The sequence below is a fragment of the Lagenorhynchus albirostris genome, chromosome 5 (genome assembly GCF_949774975.1).
Source record: "Lagenorhynchus albirostris chromosome 5, mLagAlb1.1, whole genome shotgun sequence".
NCBI classification, from domain to species: Eukaryota; Metazoa; Chordata; class Mammalia; order Artiodactyla; family Delphinidae; genus Lagenorhynchus; species Lagenorhynchus albirostris.
Window position 1 is genome coordinate 130,437,310 of NC_083099.1, and position 25,076 is coordinate 130,462,385.

At 37.1% G+C, this 25,076-nt stretch overlaps 1 protein-coding gene across 6 annotated transcripts in view; it reads right to left on the reverse strand.

Moving 5' to 3' along the window:
• Positions 1-11,536: 11,536 nt before the first annotated feature.
• Positions 11,537-25,076, reverse strand: part of GRIK1 (glutamate ionotropic receptor kainate type subunit 1) — a 417,625-nt gene continuing 404,085 nt past the window's right edge. For 4 of the 6 annotated variants that reach the window (XM_060149425.1, XM_060149424.1, XM_060149419.1 and 1 more), the window contains one exon: positions 11,537-11,692. In XM_060149425.1, the coding sequence (XP_060005408.1) occupies positions 11,537-11,692 (156 nt within the window). Of the gene's footprint in view, positions 11,693-12,103; positions 12,191-25,076 lie in introns of all 6 variants that reach the window. The other 2 variants (XM_060149417.1, XM_060149416.1) reach the window with 1 other exon arrangement.

Here is a 25,076-nt window from a genome sequence, read left to right on the forward strand (position 1 = left end):
AATAGGATAGAAGGCCCAGCAATAAACCCACACACCTATGGCCAATTAATCTTGACAAAGGAACAAGACTATACAATGGGGGAAAGACAATCTCTTCAATGTTACATGTAAAAATGTAAAATTAGAACATTCTTTAACACCATACTTAAAAATAAGCTCAAAATGGATTAAAGACCTAAATGTGAGACTAGACCCTATAAAACTCTTAGAGGAAAACATAAGCAGAACACTTTCTGACATAAAAAAAAAATTATTGAATATCAGAGATTTTGAAAAATATAGAGAAGTAGGAAGAGAAACAATCACTTAAACCACTGTTATCTACAGATAACCTCTCCTAACATTTGAGCTCAGGTTGCTACAGCATGAAATGCCTTTCCAGAAGAACTATATCCATACAGAAGGATGACTAAATACGGAAAACCTGCCAGACTCCAATACTCACCGCATCTATGAGCACTTCAGGTAAGGGGCCATTTGCTGAAATCCTGCAGAAGCTGTGGGTATTACCTTTGTGATGATACAAGCAGAGAAAAATCCTTCTAGTTATGGTGCCAAGTAGCCAGAGAGGGTTTAGGCTCAACTTCAAGTCACATATCTCTCAAGTACTCTACTAGAGAATAAAAGAGACATAGACCAGCTGGTGAGGCCTGCAGTGAGCTGGGGCTCTGGAATGGGCATTGAAGCTAGGCCCCGAATATTTTTAAATATCTTCTAAAAAGGCAGAATATTATGAAGTGTTGCTGTTGCTTGGCTGTGTGCTTCAACCAGTTCTGTTAAAACGTGTTGGGTAGCTTTCATTTCCTTGTGTTCTCTCAAGAACTGGCAATAATTCTCTGGTCTGAATATGGAATCCATCTTTTCTTAAGGATAATTTTACATCTGATCTTAGTTTTAATTTGAATTCACAAAACTTGTGCTGGTTATTCTCTGTCATCCCTGCAGATCTATTCTGTACACTTCTCTGCCCTGCTCTGTGTACTGGAAGGAGGCTGACTTCTCAGAGTGTATGAATCACTTAGGTTCCCTGGCCATGTGGCTTCTAGTTGGGCTTGTCCAATGGGAGGTCATGTTGCACCATATCCCATAATACCCTCACTCCCCCGCTCACAGTGGCTTATGGTGTCAACGGAGGCTGTGTTCTTTTACCTACAGCCACAGCTCCTATTAGGTGGTTCCTCTCCTATGGCTAAAGCTGAGTTCTAATAAATTATTCATTCCCAATGCCCTTTCTGGCTTAAGGGTGACAATGTCAGTCCTTATTGGCTTTTCTCCTTCTTTCCCTCACTTCTATAAACAGTCCCTTCTATAATTCCTCTTTTATTAATTCCTTGAGTGTGACATTTTAAAAATATTTGGACCCTGACTGAGACACTTGTAGAAAGGCCTAGTCATGTCTCACAGACTAGTATATCTTGGAGTTTGGGGGATACTATAAGCTTAGGACAAAACCTTCCTGTCTTTTGGAGCCAAGTTACAGCCTGTTTGGCTTTGATGTGCCCCAGAAATGAATGTTGCAATTTAAAGATGACAATGTTAAATGTCCATCAACAGAGGAATGGATAAAGAAGATGTGGTACATATATACAATGGAATATTACTCAGCCATAAAAAGGAATGAAATTGGGTCATTTGTAGAGACATGGATGGACCTAAAGAGTGTCATACAGAGTGAAGTAAGTCATAAAGAGAAAAACAAATATTGTATATTAATGCATATATGTGGAATCTAGAAAAATGGTATAGATTTGCAAAGCAGAAATAGAGACACAGACATAGAGAACAAATGTATGATGCAAAGCAGAAAAGGGGTGGGCTGGGAGGAATTGGGAGATTGGGACTGACACACATACACTATTGATACTAAGTATAAAATAGACAACTGAGGAGAACATACTGTATAGCACAGGGAACTCTACTCAATGCACTGTGTTGTTCTAAATGGGAAGGACATACAAAAGGGAGGGATTATATATGTATATGTATATGTATGGCTGATTCATTTTGCTATGCAGTAGAAGCTAACACAACAGTGTAAACCAGAAGCACCACTTTATGATTCTGGAGGTGTGCAGGTCCTTTGGCCAGTGAATACCACAATTTAACTTATAGCTGCACATGGAACCCATGGCTGCCCATGTGTTTCCCCATGATTTTGTTTTGAAACCACGTAATGACTCCCTAGTAGAGTTTCAGTCTCTCCATCTTAACTTCAGACTTTAATAATAATAATAACACCAATAATAATAATACTTTCGGTCAAGCATTATGTACATACTCTTAAGAGTCACACTGTTGATATTAGGAAAACTGAGGTCTAGAGAGAAGTGAAGTAATTTACTCAAGTTTACACATGTAGTAAGTGGCCCAGGAGAGACTCACCCCAGGTCAGTCTAACTCCAATTCTGCACCTTGAATATGGTTGCCTCCTTCGTCTTCTAGAATTCCCTATACTGATCTTATTCCACTCTTTTTCTCTCCCAGAAGCAACTTATAATATCAGGTGTCTTCATGAGTTAAAGTATATTTCAGGAGACCTTGGATTTCACTTTGAAATGCCTAATAATCCTCTAGCTTTGAAAGGTAATTATTACTTATTGATCCATATAAATCTTAATATAGAAGAAAAATATTGTGCTGAAAAGTCTCTCTTGGCACCTCCACGCCCATTTTTCAGCTTGCTCCCTAGTTTAGGAAGTGACCTTTGGAGTCAGAATCAGTGGACTCTCATGACTCATGGATCAAACATGGGTTCTGGCTGGATTGAGCCAATATGAGGCCATCAGAAAATCAGAATCTTGAAAAAGTGTAATCGTGGTTCCACTGGCTCCACTCCATCTGGACCTCAGGTTTACAATGAATGCATTTCTACCCTGAAAGCCACAGCTCCTGTTGGATGACCTTTTAAGGGGATCTACAGATTCTGGTAACTGGTCCTTTAGACTTGGGGGTGGTAACAGCTCCCCATTGTTGCCACCTCTAGCTCTGCCCACTACTCAGGAAATAGGCCCTCATGAAACTGCCTTCATTGCCCCAATGGACAGTGCCAGGGTGTTCCTGCCTTGACCCTTAGGTGAGAAAAGTTTATGATTTACCCAAAGGTAAACAATAAGTAAATGAAAGAATAAAACCAAGATTCAAGAATCATCTTGGGTCCTGGAAAGGAAACTGGAGGGATCTAGCCAAACTTAAAATAAAAATTCTGTTGGGAGGAATAAAGGCAAAAATCCCACCTAAGCACCAAAAGCCCTTCTGTGGTTCACCAACCAGCTTCTGAATCATCTTCTATCCAGTTCCTCTAAAGATGCTCAGAGAACCACCAATAAACCTGAGCTGATGATCTTGGACCTCTTTTAGATAGTCACCCATAAAACTGACACCAAATCTTACCTGTAGAAAAGCAGTTTTAATATTCTGATCATAAATTGATTCCACCTTTCCCCTTATTATCACTAAAACTCTCCAATGTCCTAAATATACTGTCAGTATAAAGAAATTCTTTTATTTTGACTTAACATCACCATCTTTTCATGATTCATAGCTAAATAAATAATTTTAAACTACAAAAGCAATGTGATTTGGAATGAAAATTTTAGGACACAGCTCAAGAAAGCCCAACCCATTGTCTTAGGGCCATATTCTAAACCCTGGAACAAATGTGAGGTAGAAAATGCCACTGTGGATTCTATTGATGCTGTGATTAAAGGTAACAAAGTATCCTTTGAAAGATCTGAAGTGAAGAATAATGTTGTCTTAAAAATGATAGTTTGAGAGAAAATACTCATGACGAGGACCAGCTCTTTCTCTGATTCAGCTGTTCATTCTGTGTAAATCACAAAACTGCTCTGGTGTGTCCCCATACTAAAGAGTAGCAAGTTCAAAGGCCATCTCCTCTGTAATCTTCTACTTCATCTGTTCAGATGGGCACAAGGTCATCTGAGGAAGTCACCTGCAGAAGTATTTGGTGAGGGGGTGAAATGCCTGTCTTTATGCGGTTGGTGATGGGAGCACACCTCTCCCTCATAAGAAAAAAGTAGGATAATCTGAAAAGTCTCTCACACTTTACCCTTTGTAGACCTCTGTTTTCATAGGTTGAAGAGTAGGAAAGGTCAGTGAGAGCATGATTGGAGTGATTGTTAATGAGACCTGAATGGTGTACCTGGTTGCATGTTCTGTGGCATTGGTTAGAAGTTTTCAGCACTCATTGCTAATTCAGGGGTAAAAAGAACAATCACATTTGATAAAATTTAAATGGCTTTTAATGCCACATAGAGCAATAAAACTGGCTAGGTGTTTGGTCCATCTTATAGCCCATCTTTCTACTTTAAATAAGCAAATATCAACTATCTCAGACAAATTAGAACCCCTGTAATCCTTTGATAATTGATGCTAGCATTTTACTTTTACTGTCAGGAGTGTCCAACTCAGTTACAACCTACCTCTCTTAGGTTATAGCGTAAGGCCCTCTTTCCTACTTCCTCTGTAGAGGAATAGAACCTCCCATCTCCACATCCCCAGTCTAGCATTCTTATAAATGCGAACGTAGTTGCTGTTTAGCTGAACCCTGGAACCCTTCCTCCTCCCCTCCCTTCCTTTTTCCCTTCCTTTCTTTTAGTCTATTAGTCCTAAATTTTTGAATTAATACATTTTGTGGGTGTATAATCTTCTTTGTTAGCATGTTATTTTTTTTAGGGTCTGGGTTACACTTGTGTCTTTTAAATTACAAATGACTTCTGAGATTGCCAAGGCAAATGCAAACATTTATATCCAGGAAGAATCTCTTCAATATGGACACTTGTTTGAAAGATCTGATGTACTTTGTGAGTTTCTGGGAACTTGCAATATTTTGTTATATCTTTGGGGAGAAAAATAAGATCTGGAAAACAGAAAGGGGGAGGTAAGGAGGGAAAGTATTAATCCAAGTTCTTTCCAAGAAAGTTTAAGAATGGAGGACATGAGTAAAGTTTTGTATTTTGGGGATAATTTCATGGCCTCGGTTGGATTCATTTACACATTTAATAGGGCTAACATCCTAAACTGTGTGAGCCAGTCATTGGGAGCAGTGGTGGAGAGGCTGATAATAAGGGGAAAATAAAATGCTGCACAAGTTACCAACATGGATGAAATAATTTTAAGGTCAAAGTGATTGAGTGCAGATAAAGGTCACTGGAGAGAGACAGAAAGAAATTAGGGAAAGTTTCAAGTACAGAATTAGTCCGGCCCTCTGTATATGTGGGTTTTGCATCTGGAAATTTCACTCTGTGGTTGGTTGAATCTGCGGTTGTGAAACCAATGGATATGGAGGGTCAACTCTGTTCATTGTACTTTGCCATTTTGCAGAAGGGACTTGAGCATCTGTGGATTTTGGTACCTGCTGCAGCTCCTGGAAACAATCTCTTGGCAATACCAAAGAACTGCTGTAATCAGTGGCATCTGACTTGAGTCTTTAAGTCAGGTTTGGATTTGGAGAGACGGAAGTGGTGAGAGAGAGGAGGAAATAAAAAGTTTCCACATAAACAGGAAGACATGATCCACACGAAAGTTGTAGATGTTGGTTAGTTCTGGGTCGATGAAATTAACCTGGTGTGTGTCTCCTAATAGCATTATTTTCTAGAGGAAGTCAGAAGGAAATCATCCCGGAAATCTATGATGAGATCATTAAACATTTCAGGGAAAGATACCCTTGCAATTTATTTCATTTGCAACCTGCATGCTTATGAATCACTCTATTTGTTGGAATGTTGTGAAAAGGTCAAAACTAATTATATATATATTATGATGAGCTTAAAATTCTAGCTGTCATTTGTTACCTTGTTTCCCTTGAGACAATGTAGACTCAATTCCATCCCTACATTGGAGTTCAGAGTGTCATTTTTTAAAGCTTTAATGAAAATGTTTCTTTCATCACTATAATTTGGCTTATTATGCTTCATGTCACTAAATTACTTTTAAATCTTGGCATGGCTTTATTAAAAATGGTCTCATTTAAATTTGCTGCTCTAGGTACAGAATTCATCATGAAGACAAGAAAAAGCAGCCTGCAACTTCAGAGACAGTCTGGAAGTAGCTTAATGACAGATATAAAAGTAGTGAAGACATTATCGACACATTTAAAATTCTCTCTTATGTTGGTTACTTGAAAATCTTTATCTTGTGTGTGTGTGTGTTTTCTGAGATTGTTATATTTTTTGGTCTCTTACTGAAGAAGTTGCCAGAATGTGCTCCTTGTGGGTAGATAGGAATTCAAATCCTAGAAAACTCAATGGCATTTGCAATCATAGTCTTTAAAAATCAAGTGTCCCAACAAAATTTCACCTCTGAAATTTGACCTATTCAATTCCAATATTCTCAAAGGCAAGGACTATATCTTCCTCAAAACTTGCTCCAAAGATTGTCATTCATTTTTCAGGAAAACTTTGTTTATTATTTGCTATATGCAAGAGGCTAAAAATCCTCTATAGAGTGATTGATATTTCAAAGAAATATGCTCATTTATTCTAGAAGTTTACAATCAGCTGAGAATTTACAATCTAATGGTGTCCTTTGAGATTACTGGAAACATGATGAGCCTTGAGATACAGTAATTATCATATCATGCCATTCACATGTTTTTACTATGATTTGAATGACTTGCCTTATGAATGAGAAGTGTTCAAAGAGTAATTTTAAATCTGTAATACAACTAATTCACAGATTCGGTGGAGAGTTCATTTTGTCTTGTATTAAGGGTTAGAATGCTTAAATATTGCTTCCAGGAAACAACAATAGCAAACATCGATAAGTAGAGGAAATTCTTTATCTGCTCTATTAAATGATGGTTCTTTAAAAATTGCTCCATGGATAGTTCTTTAAAAATTCAGTCAAGGTTTGCATTAAAACAAAAAGACAAGATTGTATAGTGCCATGGCTAAGAGCCTCTGGACTCTGAGAGATTGAAGTTAGAATCTTAGTTCTTTAAACAGCAGGCAGTCTGAGTTTGGGGAGCTACTTAACATTTTTTCTTACAGTTTCCTTTTTTTGTGATGGGAGAGTACTAACTTTGTAAGGCTGTTGAGAGGATGCTATGAGATCATGTATGCTTGGGACAAAGGCTGAATTTAGTCAATGGTACTTAGCCTCCAAAAGTTAGGAAAGAACCACTGTTGTTGCGATGATGGAGCAGGGTTATGCTGCACCATTTGCCACTTCATGGTTAAGTGACTTTGGGCAAGATATTTAACCTCTCTGAATTTCTGTTTTTAACTTGGTAAAAAATATTTCCTTTAGGGTTTACTATGACTATTACATGAGCAAATATTGTGAAGTACATACAATGTACCTGGATTTAGCTCATCCTTGTTAAATAATAGCTGCCTATAACAATCATTAACATCTGATGACATGACCTTGACATTTACTGAGAGCATAGCCCAGGTCAGACTAAAACAATGGGATCTATCTATCTATCTTTATCTATCTATCTATCTATCTAATCTATCTATCTATCTATCTATCTATCTATCATCTATGTATCTATCATCTATCACCATCTATCTATATCTATATTGCCATATATCTATATGTGTAAAATTTTTCTCATAATACCCAAATGAAATGTTGAAGTCAATCTGACTCCCTCCAGGTCATCCTGGATTACTTTGATGGAGGGTAGTGGTCCCTTGCCTTCTGTTGGCTCCTTTGGATGAGGCTCCTTTTTAACATCAGTAGAGGTTTCAGCTTTGTTAGTGAAACTGTGTGGCTGTCAAGAAGAGGAAGCTTGAGACCAATGGGCAAAATGTCCTAGGACTTATTGTCCAAATTAAGATACGCATGTGAAGGGCGGGGGGAGCCTAAACTACAGGACTTCACAATTTCAGGCTTAATGCAGAATCATTCAGGGCAAACTAGGATGTCTAGGCACTCTATTAATGAAGAAAAAGGGATAGGAAATGAGGGGTGAAAGGAAGGAAGAAGGATATGAATGTAAATAAACAAACAAACCAGACAATACATGTCCACGAATCCATTTTAGAGTCTCAGTTAACCTACTAGGCTGTGTAAAAATGGAATAACTTCTTTAATTGGGTATCTTATGGACAAAGCTTAAAAGCAAGTCTCTCTAGTGAGCCTGTGACTTACTATGAGGACACTCACCTGCAAAGCCAGCCTATTTCTGGATTTCTAAACATCAGCACGTCAAGATGGTCATTTCACTCCCAAGGCTTATGGGACTTTGAGTTACTACTTGTAAATGTAGTATATATGTCTCCACTCTGGAGGATTTACTGTTCCTATTTTGTCCTGATTCTTCCTTCTACATGGTCATTATTTTAAAAAATATGACTGGAAAAAAGTTTCCCTCCATGTACAGGACTAGACCTGAACAAACCTGAGAACTGAGGGTGCCTTTGAAGTCCTAGCCTCACCTTTTATCACCTCTTCCCCACCCCAGTAGGCACCTTCTCTAAGCACTCCATTACCTTAGGTGGAATGGCTTACTCGCCCTAACCCTGTGCACTTCTGACAGTGAATGCCTGTCCTCTTCTTCATCAGTGAATGCCTGTCCTCTCCTTGCTGTAAGCTGAAGGATCCAAATAATAAATGACTTGAGCAAGTAGACTATAATTTGAGCCAGTTTGTTACTTGATGTATTGGATCCTCTGATGTTCGAGAGACTCTGGTGGGCTTTACATTTTGGAACTGATAGACTTCATGTTTCTGTAAAAATCACACTGCATATATAGCTCTTAGGGATACCTTTCTCAGAATAGACACTCTTAATTGTATTCCTCCTTTAAAACAACAATCGCAGGAGCTTCCTAATTAAGAAACTATTTAGTCCTTTTAGGTCAGGCAAAGAGTTAAACTAAAGCAGTAACTGCTGAGATAGAGAAAAGAATGCTGGTCAAATATAGTTTATCTTCACCTAGTTTTCTTTAACCTACTTCCTTCTTATTTCTGTCTCTCTCCAGCATCTTCTAGACTAAGAATGGAAAACTCTGAGCCCCATATGTATCAGCAACCCCATGGGGCCAATGCAAGTAGTTAATAGTTTCTCTTCCATTTTCTCTACACTGAAGGCAAGAAAGGCTCAGATTTGAAACTTGAAAGGAAAATAAATCTTAACTGTGAACATCGTATTTCAATCAACACTGACTTCCCTTTCTTTTCTTGAATACTTCACCTGAGCCATCTTTTCCTATTAACATCAAGAAATTGCTGAAGGAAGAAATGTTAGATCCAGTTTTTAATTAACTTTGCCATTGATTTCTACATAACTGTGTATGAGTCACTGTTCTTCAGAGGAAGGGATGAAAATCTCAAAGATTAATAGTTGATCTCAGGGAATTTTTTCTGGACCAGGTTCCAGATATTCTGTAGTTTCTTCTTATTCTCTCCTCTGAACTCATTAGCTTACTCTGTTCTTCACCCCACCACACACAGACACACACAGAAACATATGCCCATGTGTACACATCAAATGAGTTTTCAGAATAAAAATATTGGGGGGAAAGGAAGGTGATTATATATTACATTTAGTAGTTAATATAAAAAAGCCCTGTTCTGCAGTTTTGCCTAGTTCAATATATTATGCCTTGAATAAAAATTCAGTTACTGATAAGTGAAGAGGAATATGGTTAACGGGCTTTAAAATACCTAGAAGCCAGATTGACACACACACTTTACATATTAGGAGTTGATATACTTTTTTTCCCACAAATTACTATAACTGTATGTGAAAGGATACAGCACTGTAATATTTTCTGAAATGAGAGAAAATATTGTACTGTTAAATTAGAAAATGTAAAATAGAATTCCTTTGGTATAATTTTTAATGAACTAAATAAACTGCATATTTGCCCTGTCATATTTTCATATCATTCTAGTTCATTTTCAGCTAGTTGGATTCATCATATTTCTATTTGTAATTTTTAAATATAAGCATCTTAATGCAGTTTTATGAGCTACATTGTCTTCTATTTGTTGTTAATAAAACTCGAATTGATCAGAAATCTGAGTGTTGATTACAATCACTGAAAAATATCTGTCCAGTATGTTATTGCTATTTTAAAGGTCTTTTTTTTTTTTCCTTTTTAGGTCTGGAACTATTTTTATACTTAAATTCTAGAGAGACTAGATTAAAAGTTTCTTTTAGTTGTAAAATAATCCTACAGAAACCAATGGGATTTAATTATATGAAATATTGATCCAATGCCTGCTCCTTTCCCATTGTTTTTTCCCAATACCTCAGCTCCCCAGTTAAGCATCCCTTCCTCCACACCCACTCCTCCACACCCAAATCCTGGTGTTTTCCTTGAACCCCCTCTTCTTTCCCTCATGACCACTTTCTGAATCTCTGGCTGTGTGACTTGTGCCTCTAAGTTACCTCTGTCATGTAACAGTCTCTCTGGTACTCCACTGGCCCAGGCTATAATATCCTTCCTCTGGGTTACTGAGCAAGGGAACCTCTCTCTTCTCCTCCTCTCAGTCTTCTTTCTCTCAGTTCTTTATTCTCAGCCAGAGTGGTTGTTACTGCTTAGCCCCATTGTACCTCCATGCATTTTAGCTACCAAACTCCTTTTTCCTCCGTCATTCTGGCCCTATTTCTCTCTTATTGCAGTGCCTTAGAATAACTACTTCCTCAACTGGAATGCTTGCCTTCTCCATCTGATGTCTCTCTCTTCACTAGATTAACTCACTCTCCTTCAGATCTTAGCTGTACCTTCCTCCAGGAAGACTTCCTTGTCCCATCCCTGGTTCAATACTACTGCATGTTCCCGCAGCTTCTGACCTCCATTGAGGAAGTGCTTAATCCTCCTTTGGGTAATAGAATTTCTTTTTTCATTTTATTATAATATATGCGAGGGCAGGGACCACATCCCTCTTCCTTACTGTGGTATCCCCAGAACCTAGAATGGTGCCTCAAATGTGGTGGACACTTTTATTTTTTTGAATGAATTTTCCTTCTTTAGTATCCTTTTATATTCACAGATGTTCCAAGTACCAATTAAACTATTTATAAAATTAGATTTTAAAACACAAAAATGAATGGTTTCATTTTACTATAATCACTAGGTATTTGGTATAAACTAAAAGAATTTTTTGAACTCAGTCAGAAATTGTTCTATCAGGCTGAAAATGTAAGAGGATTCATCAAAATAGCAAAGTAGACAGCTGATGACACTTGGAAACCAAACATTGTGAATAAGAGCAAATAATGGGGAACAAACCAACACTCAAAATTATTCTGGAAAAAAAACCCTGTTGTTTTATTATTATTTAGAAAGAACACACAGCAATTTATTGGGATGAAAGAGAAAAGGTGAAATAAGTGAACATACAAATTAATTTCAAAAGAATCCGTGCTGCTTCCCAAGTAATCTCGGTCTATGTGAGCTTTTGAAACTTTTGTATTTCTTATATCTGTATGCATAATCGAGTTATGTATATAGATATATGGAAACACATAGCACAGGTGTCAGAAATCCTTTCTCCAAAAACCTGTAGCGAGCATGTGTTTTTCTTCCTGCAAGCTTCCTACAGGTGTTTTCCTGGCTCAAGCCACACTCTCTTTGCTCTGAGTTCGTCTTTGATGACAAGTGAGGATACTTGTGAAGGAAGATTTCCCCTTAGTTCTTGACTTTTTCTTTAGCTTTTTCTGATTTTTGAGTGAGATTCCCAGTTCTTCCATTATGGCATTGAAAGAGAGACACTAGAGAACATGAAATAATAGAGCATCAGTTTAACCCACTATCTCCGTGGTTCGTTGATCTGTCTCTTGCCTAGGTTTTTATGATTATGAGATATTGGTCTAAGACAACTGTGCCACAGGTAAATCCCCAGCCGGTTCCCACACCACCTCCTCCACCCACTGTCCCCCACCCCCACCTTTTCTACTTGTGGAAACTGATTCAACAAGTGAGCTGGGCAAACTTTGGGGTTTTATTCACAAATGAAGTAGCATAAAACTACCCAGGTAGGCTCTCAAAATAGACAACTTACCTTTGTGGAGACACCAAAATAGAGTTAAATTAAGTCATTTCCCCCAGTGAGATGATCCAAACATTGATAGGATTATCAAGGCATACGGACACTTCAGTAATGCTATAGAAAATGAACAAACCTTCTCTACACCAAGGCTTTGTTTTTTTCTCCCATGAAACCTTACTTTGTTCCTAAAATAAAATCTAATTCTTGATGACTTTCCTTTCTGATAAAAAAAAAGAAAAAAAAAACAATTTTAAATTGTATATTTTCTCCAAAAAAACAGAGAGATCTGGCAGCAGCAATGATGCAGCTGTGGTTGAAATGAAAATAATATGGTACTGAACTGCACAGCAAAGATGATGGCATAATACAAAACAAAAATGGAATTATGATTATAAAATGTTATGCATATGCAGATGGCATATATATGCATACATATCTATTACAATTACACTATGTCTGTTCACATGCACAATATATAAATGGTGTAATAAGACATAATTTGCTGTCATTTCTTCCAACCAAGATAAGATCTTTGAGTGACAAATTTCTGCTTGTATAGAGATTTCTACAAAGTAGTGTTGTTTTTGATGAGATTGCTCCTAAAACTTTCTGTAAAAACCCAAAGGCTTTGGTAAAGTTTATGGAAGTGCAAGCATTATTCCTTTACCATTAACTCACAAAATAGACATAGTTGAAAGCCAAATGATAACATGTCACCAGGTGATTTCTTTAGGATGTGAGTGCCTGATAGGAAGAAATTGGTGCCCCATGTGTGCAGAGTATGGAATGTCTTCTGTGGTCCTTGGGTATCAATATGCAACATTCTTTTTTGAAAATTTACACTCCATTTTGTTCTATAAAAGAGCTGATGTATTTGATATAAGTAGTAGTTTTAATTTATCTACTTGATTTGAAAACCAGACTTACAAATTTAGATTCTAGGTATAAATTATCCACTTACCAGACATACACCTCTAAAAAAAACCTAGCTGTTTGCATATGAGTTCTTGTCTCTTTTGCACCTAAGTGTTTATAGGATTTGAATTTAATTTCCACTTTCCTATGGTATGAAAAAATGAAAATTCAGGTCACACATGTTAATTTTCTTTCAAATGGTAAGTTGTAGCTTCAGTGAATTGAGAGGGTGTCAGACCACGCAAAGGAAAATTCAGAAATGTTTTCCATGAATTATACTTCAAAATATGCTACAACAAGTATGTCACGAATGAGATATAATTTTTGTAACATTATGTGATGTGAAATTTGTGTTGCTGCTAAGATGGAATGGATATTTTATAGTGTCACTGTGGTAGACAGTGTTGTATTGGGGTTTTGCAAACTTTGTTCAGAAATTTATCTGAATGGAAGAAAATGTTTTTGCAAAGGACATTTCTGGTTTCAGAAAGTTCATTAAAGTGGAAGGAGAGGAGAGAGGGAAGGAAGGAGTGTCAAGGATTTTACATACGCTGTTACACATGAACTTCACAACAGCCTTATGAAGAAAGAGTTATTATGCCCATTATATAGATGGGGAAATTTACTATTAGAGATTTAGGTAACTTGCCTAAGAAATATGGCTCATAAGATAAAGAGCTTGCATTTGAACTCAGCCTGTCTGACTCCCCAGACTTAATTGCTTTCACTTGAAATCTGCTACACCATCATTAATTCTTTTTATTAAATTATTATAAAGTGCTTTCTGTGGATTCTTTCCCCATAAAATATGTTAAGAAATTATAATCTTTTTGTTTTATTTGAACTTTCAAATGTTTGATTTTAGACTCTTCACTTTGTTTTGCACTGAAATGACAAAAACGGGTCTCTAGATGTGACTCATGTGGAAGACACAACCAGTTTTACAACACAACTTGAAATCTTTCCTTAACCTCTTTTGGGTAAAGGGGCAGTCATAGATCTTATCTTGACAATATGTATTGTTTTTTTCTTTAAAAACAAAATCCTCCTCTAAATTTTTATTGCCTTAAAATACAACAAACTTCTTCTTCTTTTCTTTCTTTCTTTTTTTTTTTTTTTTTTGATTAACCCTGGGTATTTATTTCTTGCTGCCTGTGTGAGAGTGAATATAAATATAGTTTTATCAGTGGTCTGGTTTCTCTGTCTTTGGTCACAAACTGTGATTTCTTTTTGATTCTTGCTTTGTCTCCAGCTGTCAAAAAGAAAATGGCAAGATATGGGGGCTGACCTTTCTGCTTCCAAGTTTTTGCTGTAGTCACAAAGAAAGATGACCTTTAAGGCCCCTACAAGCCATGAACTTGAGCAAGTAACACACTCTCATATCCACAGGAAATGAAACTGTGAAGGTCATCTTTCAGCACAGAGTGGCATGGGAAGGGCTCATATTCATTAATCAATTTGCCTATTATAATCTAAGAACTAAAACTACATATAACATATAAAGATTGAGCTTCTGAACTAGGATCAAAATTATAGTTGCTTTCCACAATTTTCACTTCTGGACTTGGTTTTCATGAACCCCTTCATGTTCATACAGCCACAGAAAAGCTATATTTAAAGCATGAAGGCTTAAATTTCTAAACTCCTTCATTAGAGAGTATCAAGCATAATGATGTCGACCTAGCTGCTTTGCTCTAGAGGCAGGGAAACTAGGGGTAGGATACTGCAGCAGTATCCTCCAGTGCTTTGCAAACTCTAAAGTCCCCTGGTAGCTTGGATCCTAGGTCCTCCCATTTTCTCTGGTGGATGGAATTCATATTTTTAGTGGATCTACATATATAACCATGAATTATAGTTATGAGTTGGCTCCTGGTGTCAGAATGGTGGAGTTGAAGTTTCAGCTATGCTGCTTAGTAGCTGTGTTACACTGAACAAGGTGTTTATTTTCTCTTTGACTCAAGTTTTCTTACATGTAAAATGGAAACAATAGTAGAGTCCTTTTCGTAGAGCTATTATGAGAATCATCAAGTTGACATACATAAAACACTTAGCATAATACCTGGCACATAGTAAGTACTCTCTTTCTTTAAAATAGAATGTTATACATCACTAGAAATATTTTAAGTCTACAGCACTCGCTGATCTATCATCTATCTATCATCTATCTATTTATCTGTCATTATCTATTTTTTTTTAGTGAAGTGGAAAAACAGTGACAATTTGATGCTTCTTTAATTTTAACCTTTGCATGCCCTTCTCTGCACCAATTCCTTTGAACTTTTTATACCAGTGTTTTAGTTCAAGTAGGCGCTATACATGTTTAAAGCATAGAATTTTCAGTGTCTATTATTATTTGTTTTACACAGCCTATAACATGTTTTGGTGTTTATGTAATAATAGGCTTTATGACAGCTTGTATCTTGCGCATGATAGGTGGTCATCTATAAGAAGAGAATGGAAACTAACTGCAGTTCCTTGCCATTTAAAAGTATTATCATCTTTGTGCATAAGGACCCATTTACAGTGAATCCCCACGATGATAAGTTTGATAGGAAAATTCACTTATAAATGAATTTACAGTAGTAAACAATGTGACTGCCAGTTTTGCTCTTCCTGGCACTATCCAAAGATAAAGTAAGGTGTGTGTGTGTGTGTGTGTGTGTGTGTGTGACTTCTCTCATAGAAGAAAGGAAACTGAGAAATAGAAGTTAGTCTGTTAGAGACTGTGGCTGAAACTTCCACTAACACTGTAGCTCTCTTGGCTTTAAAAGGAGAAGGACCTGCTTCTTTATTCTGCAGAATGTCATCCCTCTTCTCCACTTCTTCAGTGCCTGTGGTGTGTCCCTCATGAGCCCCCCTTTCTTTCCTTTCTCCTGCCTTGTTTTACATCCCTCTTTGGCTTGTTTCTCTTTATAATTGCTGACTGCATGACATCTCCTTTGGATTAACCCCAAATATTTGATTTCTTGGTACTAGAGTGAACCTGAACATAAATTATTCTCCTCTCCTGACACCTTCATCCTTTTATTGCAAATACTGCCCTTGAAATGTTGGGGGGAGCTAATCAAGTTCTTCTTGTTTTAAAATAAGCTGCCTTAGGGAAAAAAAATTCTAGGGTGGAGAATGTTTTTTTTATGTTGTAGGAAAAGTTGTGTGCTAGAATTTGATTGTAGTTTACAATATTGAAAGAACCGAGGCTAAGCTTTCATACTGGTTGCAAACTTGGCATCAAGATGTGAGTATCAGATTGATTCTCGTTGTATATTTAACATTTATGCATTCAGAGCTTTCATTCACTGGTAAATTTAGGAGAACTACTTTGAATACATAATTTTAAGGGTTTTGCTGACAAATTATTTTTTAGAAGGTCTGGCCTAGCCAAGAATATAATACAGATTTTACAGTTTTCTCCCTTTAATTTATTAGACTCCCTATTCAAAGACATTTGAAGTGATCTGTGACATTGTCTAGTAAATTTTCACATTATACTTAGAAGAAGGATATAGATAACATTAATGTCATTTTATAGGTATAAAAATCTTTCATTTTATGTATAGATCTGCTTTAACTTAAAGGCAGGCTGTGATTTAAAGTCTTTGTAAAGACCGTTCTCAGTAAAATATAGAATATCAGTAAATATAGAGGGGATAGGTTGCTGAGAAATAATGCGATTATTACTACTATTACTATTATTTCCTTGGTTTTGTCAAATTATTGCCGTAGCTGTGCGGAGACAGTGTCTCAATGAAGAATCCTACTCGTATGTTTGCTACCTGAAGGCTTTGGACAGTCTGGTCACCTATCTGCATAAGTGTTTTACTTCTTCACAGGATAATTGATAATCTACGAACAGAGATCAGACTTTAATCATCCTGCATTAATTACAGAAAGGAATAAGGAAGGGGAGTCTTGGAGTAACTATACAGGCACCATCTTTGTGTGCAGTTCTCGTGTTCCAGAACTCAGAATTTAGGCATCATTTACTCTGGTTTTACCAACTTTCTGGGTTTATTCAGAATCCCTGGTCATCTTTCATGTAACCATCCTTAGGATTTTTAAAAAATGGATCTGAGAGGTTGAGAGTTAGTCACCGTATTAGCTTTCAGAATAGTGGTTATGATGAATTATACCCAGTAGCTAATGAGGAAGCTGATTCTCATCTCCTAAGTCTGTGCTAAAAATCTCAGGTAGAGGAAATTTCGACACTGAACAAAAATGTCAAAGTGTGTTTCCCACGCTTATCCTCACCTGTGACCCAGACCCAATGGTCTTCCTTTCACAGACCATTTCCCTGCTGATGCTTTAAACTGGCTCTTCATTGGTAACCACTCCCTACAGCCCTGTCTTGCCTTCCTTTGGCTATAGCACATAGACATCCCTAACTGATTTTTCCTGGCTCCTTTTAATGCCGTGTTTTCACCATCTTTATGTCCTTTCACCTCTTTTCTTCCCTATTTCATTTTTGTTCCCACACCTAAGGCTTGATGCTGACATTTTAGCTCTCTCAGATTCTATATTTAAGCTTCTAATTCTTTGCATGAAGGCATGCCCTAGAATTCTTTGTTTTCCTATCTGAGGTCTTTAAACCAAAAAATATATCTATGGGGGGCACAAGTTTACTTGATGGGGCCAGATACACAAGGATCATCTTTCTTGGGTTCACTTTTATTTAAAGATTTTATTTAGAAAACTTTTTCTTCCATTAAATTAAATGTAACTATAATGTTGAATGTTATTCTCTCTCTCTCTCTCTCTCTCTCTCTCTATATATATATATATATATATACATATATATATATATACATATTTTTTAAAGAATTCTTACATTTTTCACTTGGGGTGGCTGTCCAGCGCTATACCCCCAAGCTCTTAGGGTATAGGAAAATTTATTCTCTTCTATCATTAGTGATAATTTCATAGAAAACTTTGAAATGTGAAGTTAACACTGAGGCAGAACATTTTGATATTGATCTATGTACTTTTTCCAATTCTTCTGAATCTCAACTCTTTTTTCTATTTTTACAGTTACAACAGGAGCTTTTATATGCATTGCCCACAGGGTAGGATGACACAGAGAGAAAAAAAAGAGGTAAATTTGCAGCTTTGAGTTTTTAAATAAACCTGTATAGACCTATGGAAGCTATTGCCATCTTTGAAGCAATTAATTACAACAGCCAGGTGTTTGAAAGAAGAAAAAAGATAGTGCTTTGAATTGTAAATTTGCCTTAGAGCCTTCAGGATCCAGCATATAGGACTGGGCATAGTGGTGAAGATAGGACTGTTCAGTGTCTGCTTTCAAGGAGAAATGTCCAACCAGGTGATGACACATCCCAGACGCTGAGGAATACCTGAGAAGGGCTCCCTCACTTGCCACTTCTGGGGTTAATCTTCCCTCACTTGCCACTTCTGGGGTTAAACTCCCAAGAGGTGGGACAAGGAAAATAGCCCGGTAGGTGAGGGGACCTAAGAACACAGGGAAATTGTGTCCACTCTCTGTTCTAGACTCTCAGAGGAAGCAGTCACTTGAGTGGAGAACTGTCCTCTGTCTCCCATGGCCTCTGAATTGTCTCAAGAGCAGCTGCCCCAGAAAGGGCACAGAAGTGGCAGACGGGTATCCCATTCAAGCCTGATGGCCAAAGAACAGACAGTTGTTTCTGCAGTGAGGATAAACTTCAGGTGGGCTCACATACCCAAGGGTAAGCAACTCTCTTAGTGGCAGAAATGTTGGTCTGCATGCCAAACCAAAGTGTCCACAGTGTCTTCTCCTCTCTGGAGTCATAGCCAGAGGCCAATGTAACTTTCTTCTCCAGCCCTCTAGCTTTTCTTTGTCTTCCTTACATCTCCAAAGCCTGCATCAGCTCCTCTTGAAGCTAGGAGCCTGCATGCTTCCTCTGGATTTGGTCTCATATGAACGTGACCAGGTTCTGTTCTGATAGCCTGAGTTAGTACCATGGGGACTGGCGTTCCCTCACTTCACAGAGGAGAGGGCCTGGTCCTTCTGGCAACTCAGAGGCTGAGTTAGGGCCATAGAAATAAAATTCCAATAAATTCTTTGCATGCCTCGTTTCATGCAGAGAATGGCCCTGCCTTAGAGGTAAATTGACTCTGATGTAGGTTTTCAGATCCCCATAGTACCTGTGGACATAGCACAGGGAGTCCTTGGGGTACCAGCTTATACCCACGTGTAGTGGATACACTTTTTTCTCAAGCTACAAACCCAGGTATACAGAAAACAAAAAAACTATGTGATGCCGTTAAAAAAATAACAGAATTCACTGTAGCTTATCGGTCCCCATCTGCTAGTGGATCTTGTCAACTCAAGGTAACTCACTTTTGGTTTAAAACTAAGTTTTCATTTGGTTAATGGCTCAGTTAATACATGCCTCTTCTCATCTCTCTTCTCCTTTTTTCTTTTCCAGGGGTGTCTGGGCTTAGGAGAGGTTGATAGAGGGTCTTGGCATTGGTGATAGTGGGAGCAGCTTGTCCATGGCCACCCTCTATCCTTTTGATTCCCCCTGGGGTGTGACATTCTGCCAGGCCATGGATGCTGCTATCTCTGCTGCATCCTCTGAGATGCCTGTGGTCTCACCATGGTCTCCATGTCAGGTCTACACTTTGAATCGTTTCCCTTCCAGTCTCAAGTCTTCCAATCCACTGGTTCTCTCAGCCCTTCCACAAAGCTCTTTGTTGGGAAAGGCCATGAACTTTTAGATGCTTTCCCTGGAATGCTCTGGGGTTAAGCAAGACTCTATGAAGCTGTTCAAAGGATCACTGCCTAGACATTGATATTCTACCATTCAGGAGACAGTTGGATGTATGATATCTCTACAAGTCTTGCCATCTCCTGGGTTACAAACTGTGAACACAACAATGGCACTTTCTGTTCAGGATCCACCCTGAAATTTTCTGAGGTTTCTATTTTCCTGTCCCTCTAAGTTAGGACTTGGCTCAGGGATGGTCTTTAGGCCTTCTCAGGGATTCGGCTAGCATTTAAGCTTAATGATTTCCCTTTAATATTTTCTTTCTTTCCTAGTGGTCAAAAATGGGTCAGGGATTGGAAAAAGAGGTAGGAGAACATTATTATGTATATTTCCTCAACCTTGATCCTCTGGGTTTTAGCTTTTGCTAATTAGAGATAAACTTTTTGAATGAAAACAACTAACTTATTTAACGAAGCACTTAGCTGTTGAGATTGAAAGCCATGGTTTTTAAGATTTTTGTCTGTGCTACAAGTTTGTAAAATCCACTTAAAACTGAAAAGCTAGGAGTTTGAGTCATCTCTAGCTTGGAAGCAATGCATATAAAAATCTTGATGCTTGATGGTGGAGGAAGGTATGGGTAAAATCAATGGAGAATAAAAGCACATCATCCTTTTCCTTTGTTTCCCTTTGTCTCTCTTTAGCAGAATTATTTAAGTTCCACTTACAGAATAGTTTCCAGAGCACTCCAGCCCCGTTGATCTCCCTCGTTCTGGAATTGTGATTAATTGGTTTCATAGCTTCGACTAGCTCCTAAGTTTATCCCCCCACTTTTTTATACCTAGTCTATAGGCTCACCAAAGTCAAAAATTATTCTACTTCAGAAATCTTCACTGTGTTTGTAATGATTTGGTTATGATTTATTGGATGGGAACCCTCTCAGTCTTTGATGCCGTGATAGCTATTTTTTTCTATATCCAGAGCCAGGCATTCTATCCTAAGTATTGGCAGGGCAAGGTAATTCTGTTTATTACCATAAGAATTTAATGTGTTCAACATAACCACACAATCTTAATAAATAAATATATATAATATATATATACAAATATGTTAATGTATATACATATATACTTAAGTGTGTGTGTGTGTGTGTGTGTATATATATATATATATATAAATACACATAAATTCTCCAAGTTTTTTTTTCACTGCTTCTACATTTTAACTTTTTTCCCACTTTCTACTAGAATTAAAAAATACCGTGGTTGGAAAAGAATTTTAACTGCAACCCCCTCTTTCCACAGATGACAGAACTGAGGATGAGGGAAGTACAATGACTTGCCTAAAGACACATAGCCATTTGGCAGCAGTACAGAGACTTGGATTCTTGGCTTGTGATTCCCAAGTCACCTTTCCATTGGGCCACAAACATCTTTCAGAGTTTGGTTTACATGGTGGTGCCAACTTGAACATTTGAAAAGTTATTTCTAAATGGATGTTAATTGCTTTCTGGCCTCTCTGTTAATTAATGAATGTTTGGGTTTCCAGGCAAAGAAAAGCCTCTTTGCACAATTACAGAAATAACCTGATTAGAGAGACTTTTCCAAATCATTTGCTAAATAAGTTAATCAGACTACAGAAGAAATAAAGCCAAGGACACTTGGATATTTGATAATGTGCCAAGTGACCGTGAGGAAAGATAAATACTAAATGAGAGCAGGCTATCTATAGACAGTAGTTTTTTAGTTCTTATGGTTGGTAAAGTCTAAGTGATCAAGAGAACATTCGTTTTTGAAGTTGGAAAATTGGAATATTTTAATATTTTAAGTCAGAACCCTCCAGTTGAAAAAAGACAAAAAATTCTGGCTAAGCTAAATTAAAATTTTTAATCACTAAGGAGAACCACAGTAACTTCTTTACATCACTCTGGTTTTACTCATTATTTTTGTGTGTATTTGGATGTATACATTGTAATGTGGAAAATCATTGCTGTGCAGTACGGCCAATTAGCCATGTTTGGGCTGACAACTATGAAGCTTAGATTCTGCAGGGTGCTGAAACCACATAAAACATTTGTAATGTTGGTTTTCTATCACAAGAATGCCTTTCTCTTTGCAAAGAAAATTTCTTTGAAAATTTAAATGAGAATCCCATTTTCCATGATACCAGTGTCTGTGGAAAGGATTTTGAAAGCAAAAATGATTTTAATATGCTTGTGCATCTGGACATAAAATTCCATAACTGTGAGAAGCATAATGAGATGGTTCCTAAAGGCAAGTTAAAACTGCAGTATCGAGCAGAATTTTTTCATTATCAATAAGAATTAATTAATAATGCCACTTGGTACAGTGAGATGAGCAGAAAATAGTGTAGGAAGTAAGAATGCTTTGCTTTCCTTTTGCTTTTCAAGGCTGTTCAGGCTACTTTTAAATTGCTTACTAGGAAGTAGACCTTAGGATATAAGGGTCATGGGCTTTGAAACTAATTGGGATCCATTATTTTTCTGCTTTTCCACAGATGGCTCATATAGAACATAATATAGTGCTAGGCAAATGCAGTGAGGTATTTAGAAATAATTTTCCTTGGATTGGTTTATAATCATATAATCCAGTTGATTTTCCTAAGGGCACAATCTCTATCCAACATGTATTCTTTAGGTAGTTCTAATTTTGCTGGAAAAACTTTAAAATAATTCAATTTATAATTTTAGTCTAAAACAAAATAAGCTATAGTTTTTCCCTTACTACATTAGGTTATACAGCATTGTTAAGAAACAAATTAGACATTACATGCTCCATAGTTGTTGATGTATTTTTCAATCTTTTCATACCTCTCTGCTCTCTTCCTAAATTTAAACAACATTTCTCAGAGTATAATCCACAGATAATCTGCCAGTGTTAATAAAAACTCACACTTACCACCTAATTTGAAGTCACACTGCTGTATTCAAGTTAATTTTAATAAAAACTCATGTTTACCAACTACTTTTCAGTAAAACAATGGTATTTAGGATTGTTGGGAGAAAACTCATGTAAGAAAAATTATTTTAAAAAAATCCTGTATTGAAGATAATTTTAATGAAAAGTCATGTACATGACCTAATTTTAGAAAAAAAACCTGCTATATTTAAGCTAATTTTTATGCAAATCAATGTGCACAACTAGTTTTAAGCATTCATTTTCAGGTTTAGTTAAAAATTCCAATTCCTGGACTACACTTGCTGAGGAGAGACCTCTGGAGTTACAGCCAATAATCTGTATTTTAAATAATTTCCCCAGGTAATTCAGATGTACACTGAAGTCCAAAAACCAGTGACATAAAAAAATAGAGTTTGAAAATTTTTCTTTTATGTTCAAGACGCTTTTTTTTCCTAAATTCACTTAAAGTGCAATGGCTCCTTTTGGGGTCACTGTGGTCTTAGTGGTCATTTACTTGATGGCAAGAATTGGTTGTCTGAGAGCATATATTATATAAAAGGAGAAAGAGGAAAGTATAAGAAACTCAGGATCTGAAATGAATGGCGGATTTCTCAAGGGAGGAAGAAAGAGAGAGAGCAGAAAACTACCTACTTGAGTATCTTGAGTAGGCCTACCACTTATGGCTGAACAGGAAGATTATCAATTGAATATAATGACATTTCCATCTCAAGGATGTTCACAGATTCTTCTTGAATTCTCCTTAGAGAGGGTTTATTAAATATTTGATGCTAAATATATGCTGTATATCTTGCTTGAAATTAATGATCCTGCCTCTAGAATCACTCAGTAAATAGCAACAACTTATTGAGTGCCAATTATACACAGAAGAGTATGCTTTAGGTCATTACTACCCACTAGAATCAACAGAGTACCTTAAAAACTGCTATTGTTCTGCCCCCACTCCAGATGAATGAAATTAAAATTTCTAGAGTTGAGGTTCATACCTTCCACTGTATGTCTTCATAGATTGTCATTTTGGATCCTTCTCTTGGGTGCAATGAACTTGCCATTGATTTTTAATGCTTGTGAGAGGGAAAATGGTCTTAGAGATAGTTTGAACCTCTAAATTGAAAAACCTGTTTTCCAAACCAACTCTCTTTTAAGGTATGTGATAAATTGTATTTATTGCTCATGTTACCAGAGAGCAATACTTAATTTCTCTATAAGGAACTAACGTCTGTTAACCAATATTTATTAACAGGCCTCTTATAAATGATTTAATTTTCTATGCCATTATTTTATTTAATTATCAAAGCAAATGTAAGTCAGTATATTACCTTCATTTTTCAAATGAGGAAATTGAGGTTCAGAGAAGTTTCAGAAAAAAAAATCCCCGATAATAAATGTTATTGTTTATTGAATGGCAACTCTGTGCTAGGCATGGTATTAGGTGTTTTGTTCATTATCACTGGATAAGATACACATTATCATACAAGTGTTCCCTGTAGAAAATTGGTCTGTCAATATGCTTTGGAGGAAAAAAGATTCTGTGATCTAACAGGTTTGGGAAGTACTGGATACTTTTCCTTCTTGTTGAAAATTCTCAATGTATTGTAACATATTAAACATACTGAAATGTCATGCAGTAAAGGGGCGTTTGTCCTGGTGCTCCATGGGTTACTCGACCATGAAAATCTTATTTTATTTTATTTTATTTTTTTTGCGGTACACGGGCCTCTCACTGCTGTGGCCTCTCCCGCTGCGCAGCACAGGCTCCGGACGCACAGGCTCAGCGGCCATGGCTCACAGGCCCAGCCGCTCAGCGGCATGTGGGATCCTCCCAGACGTGGGCACAAACCCGTGTCCACTGCATCGGCAGGCAGACTCTCAACAACTGCGCCACCAGGGAAGCCCAAAATCTTATTTGAGTAACACTTGCCAATGAAAACCAGTTTGAAAAATACTCCTTCAACACAACCTTATGACCTAGAAACTATATCCCCCTATTACATATTAAAAAACTAAGGTTCTGAGAAATTCAGTTATTTGTCTACAGACATTCAGCAAGTGACTCCACTAGAACTTGAACCTAAATTTGGCTGATTTAGAAAATTCTCTTTTGATTCTAAGTCTAGGACTCTGGGTCATTGACTCTGATATCTATTTTGGAGTCACCTGTTAGTAAGGCTGAAATAAAATTGTGGAAAGGATTAAATGTAATACAGTAAGTCCTCTACATACAAAGGAGTTCCTTCCGAGATCGTGTTCATAAGTCCAATTTGTTCATAAGTCCAAAAAAGTTAGCCTATGTATCCAATCGGCTATATAGTACTGTACTGTAATAGGTTTACTTTTCACACAAATAATACATAAAAAAACAAACAAACACAGAAAATAAACGTCTTTAATCTTACAGTACAGTACCTTGAAAAGTACAGTAGTACCAACTACATCACCGCTGCTTTTATGCTTGCTTCTGGACATCCTGGGCTTGAAATAAAGACACTATACTACTGTACTCTATACAGTACTGTACAGCAAAGTCCACAAAAGCACAACCACTTGTAGAGAATGT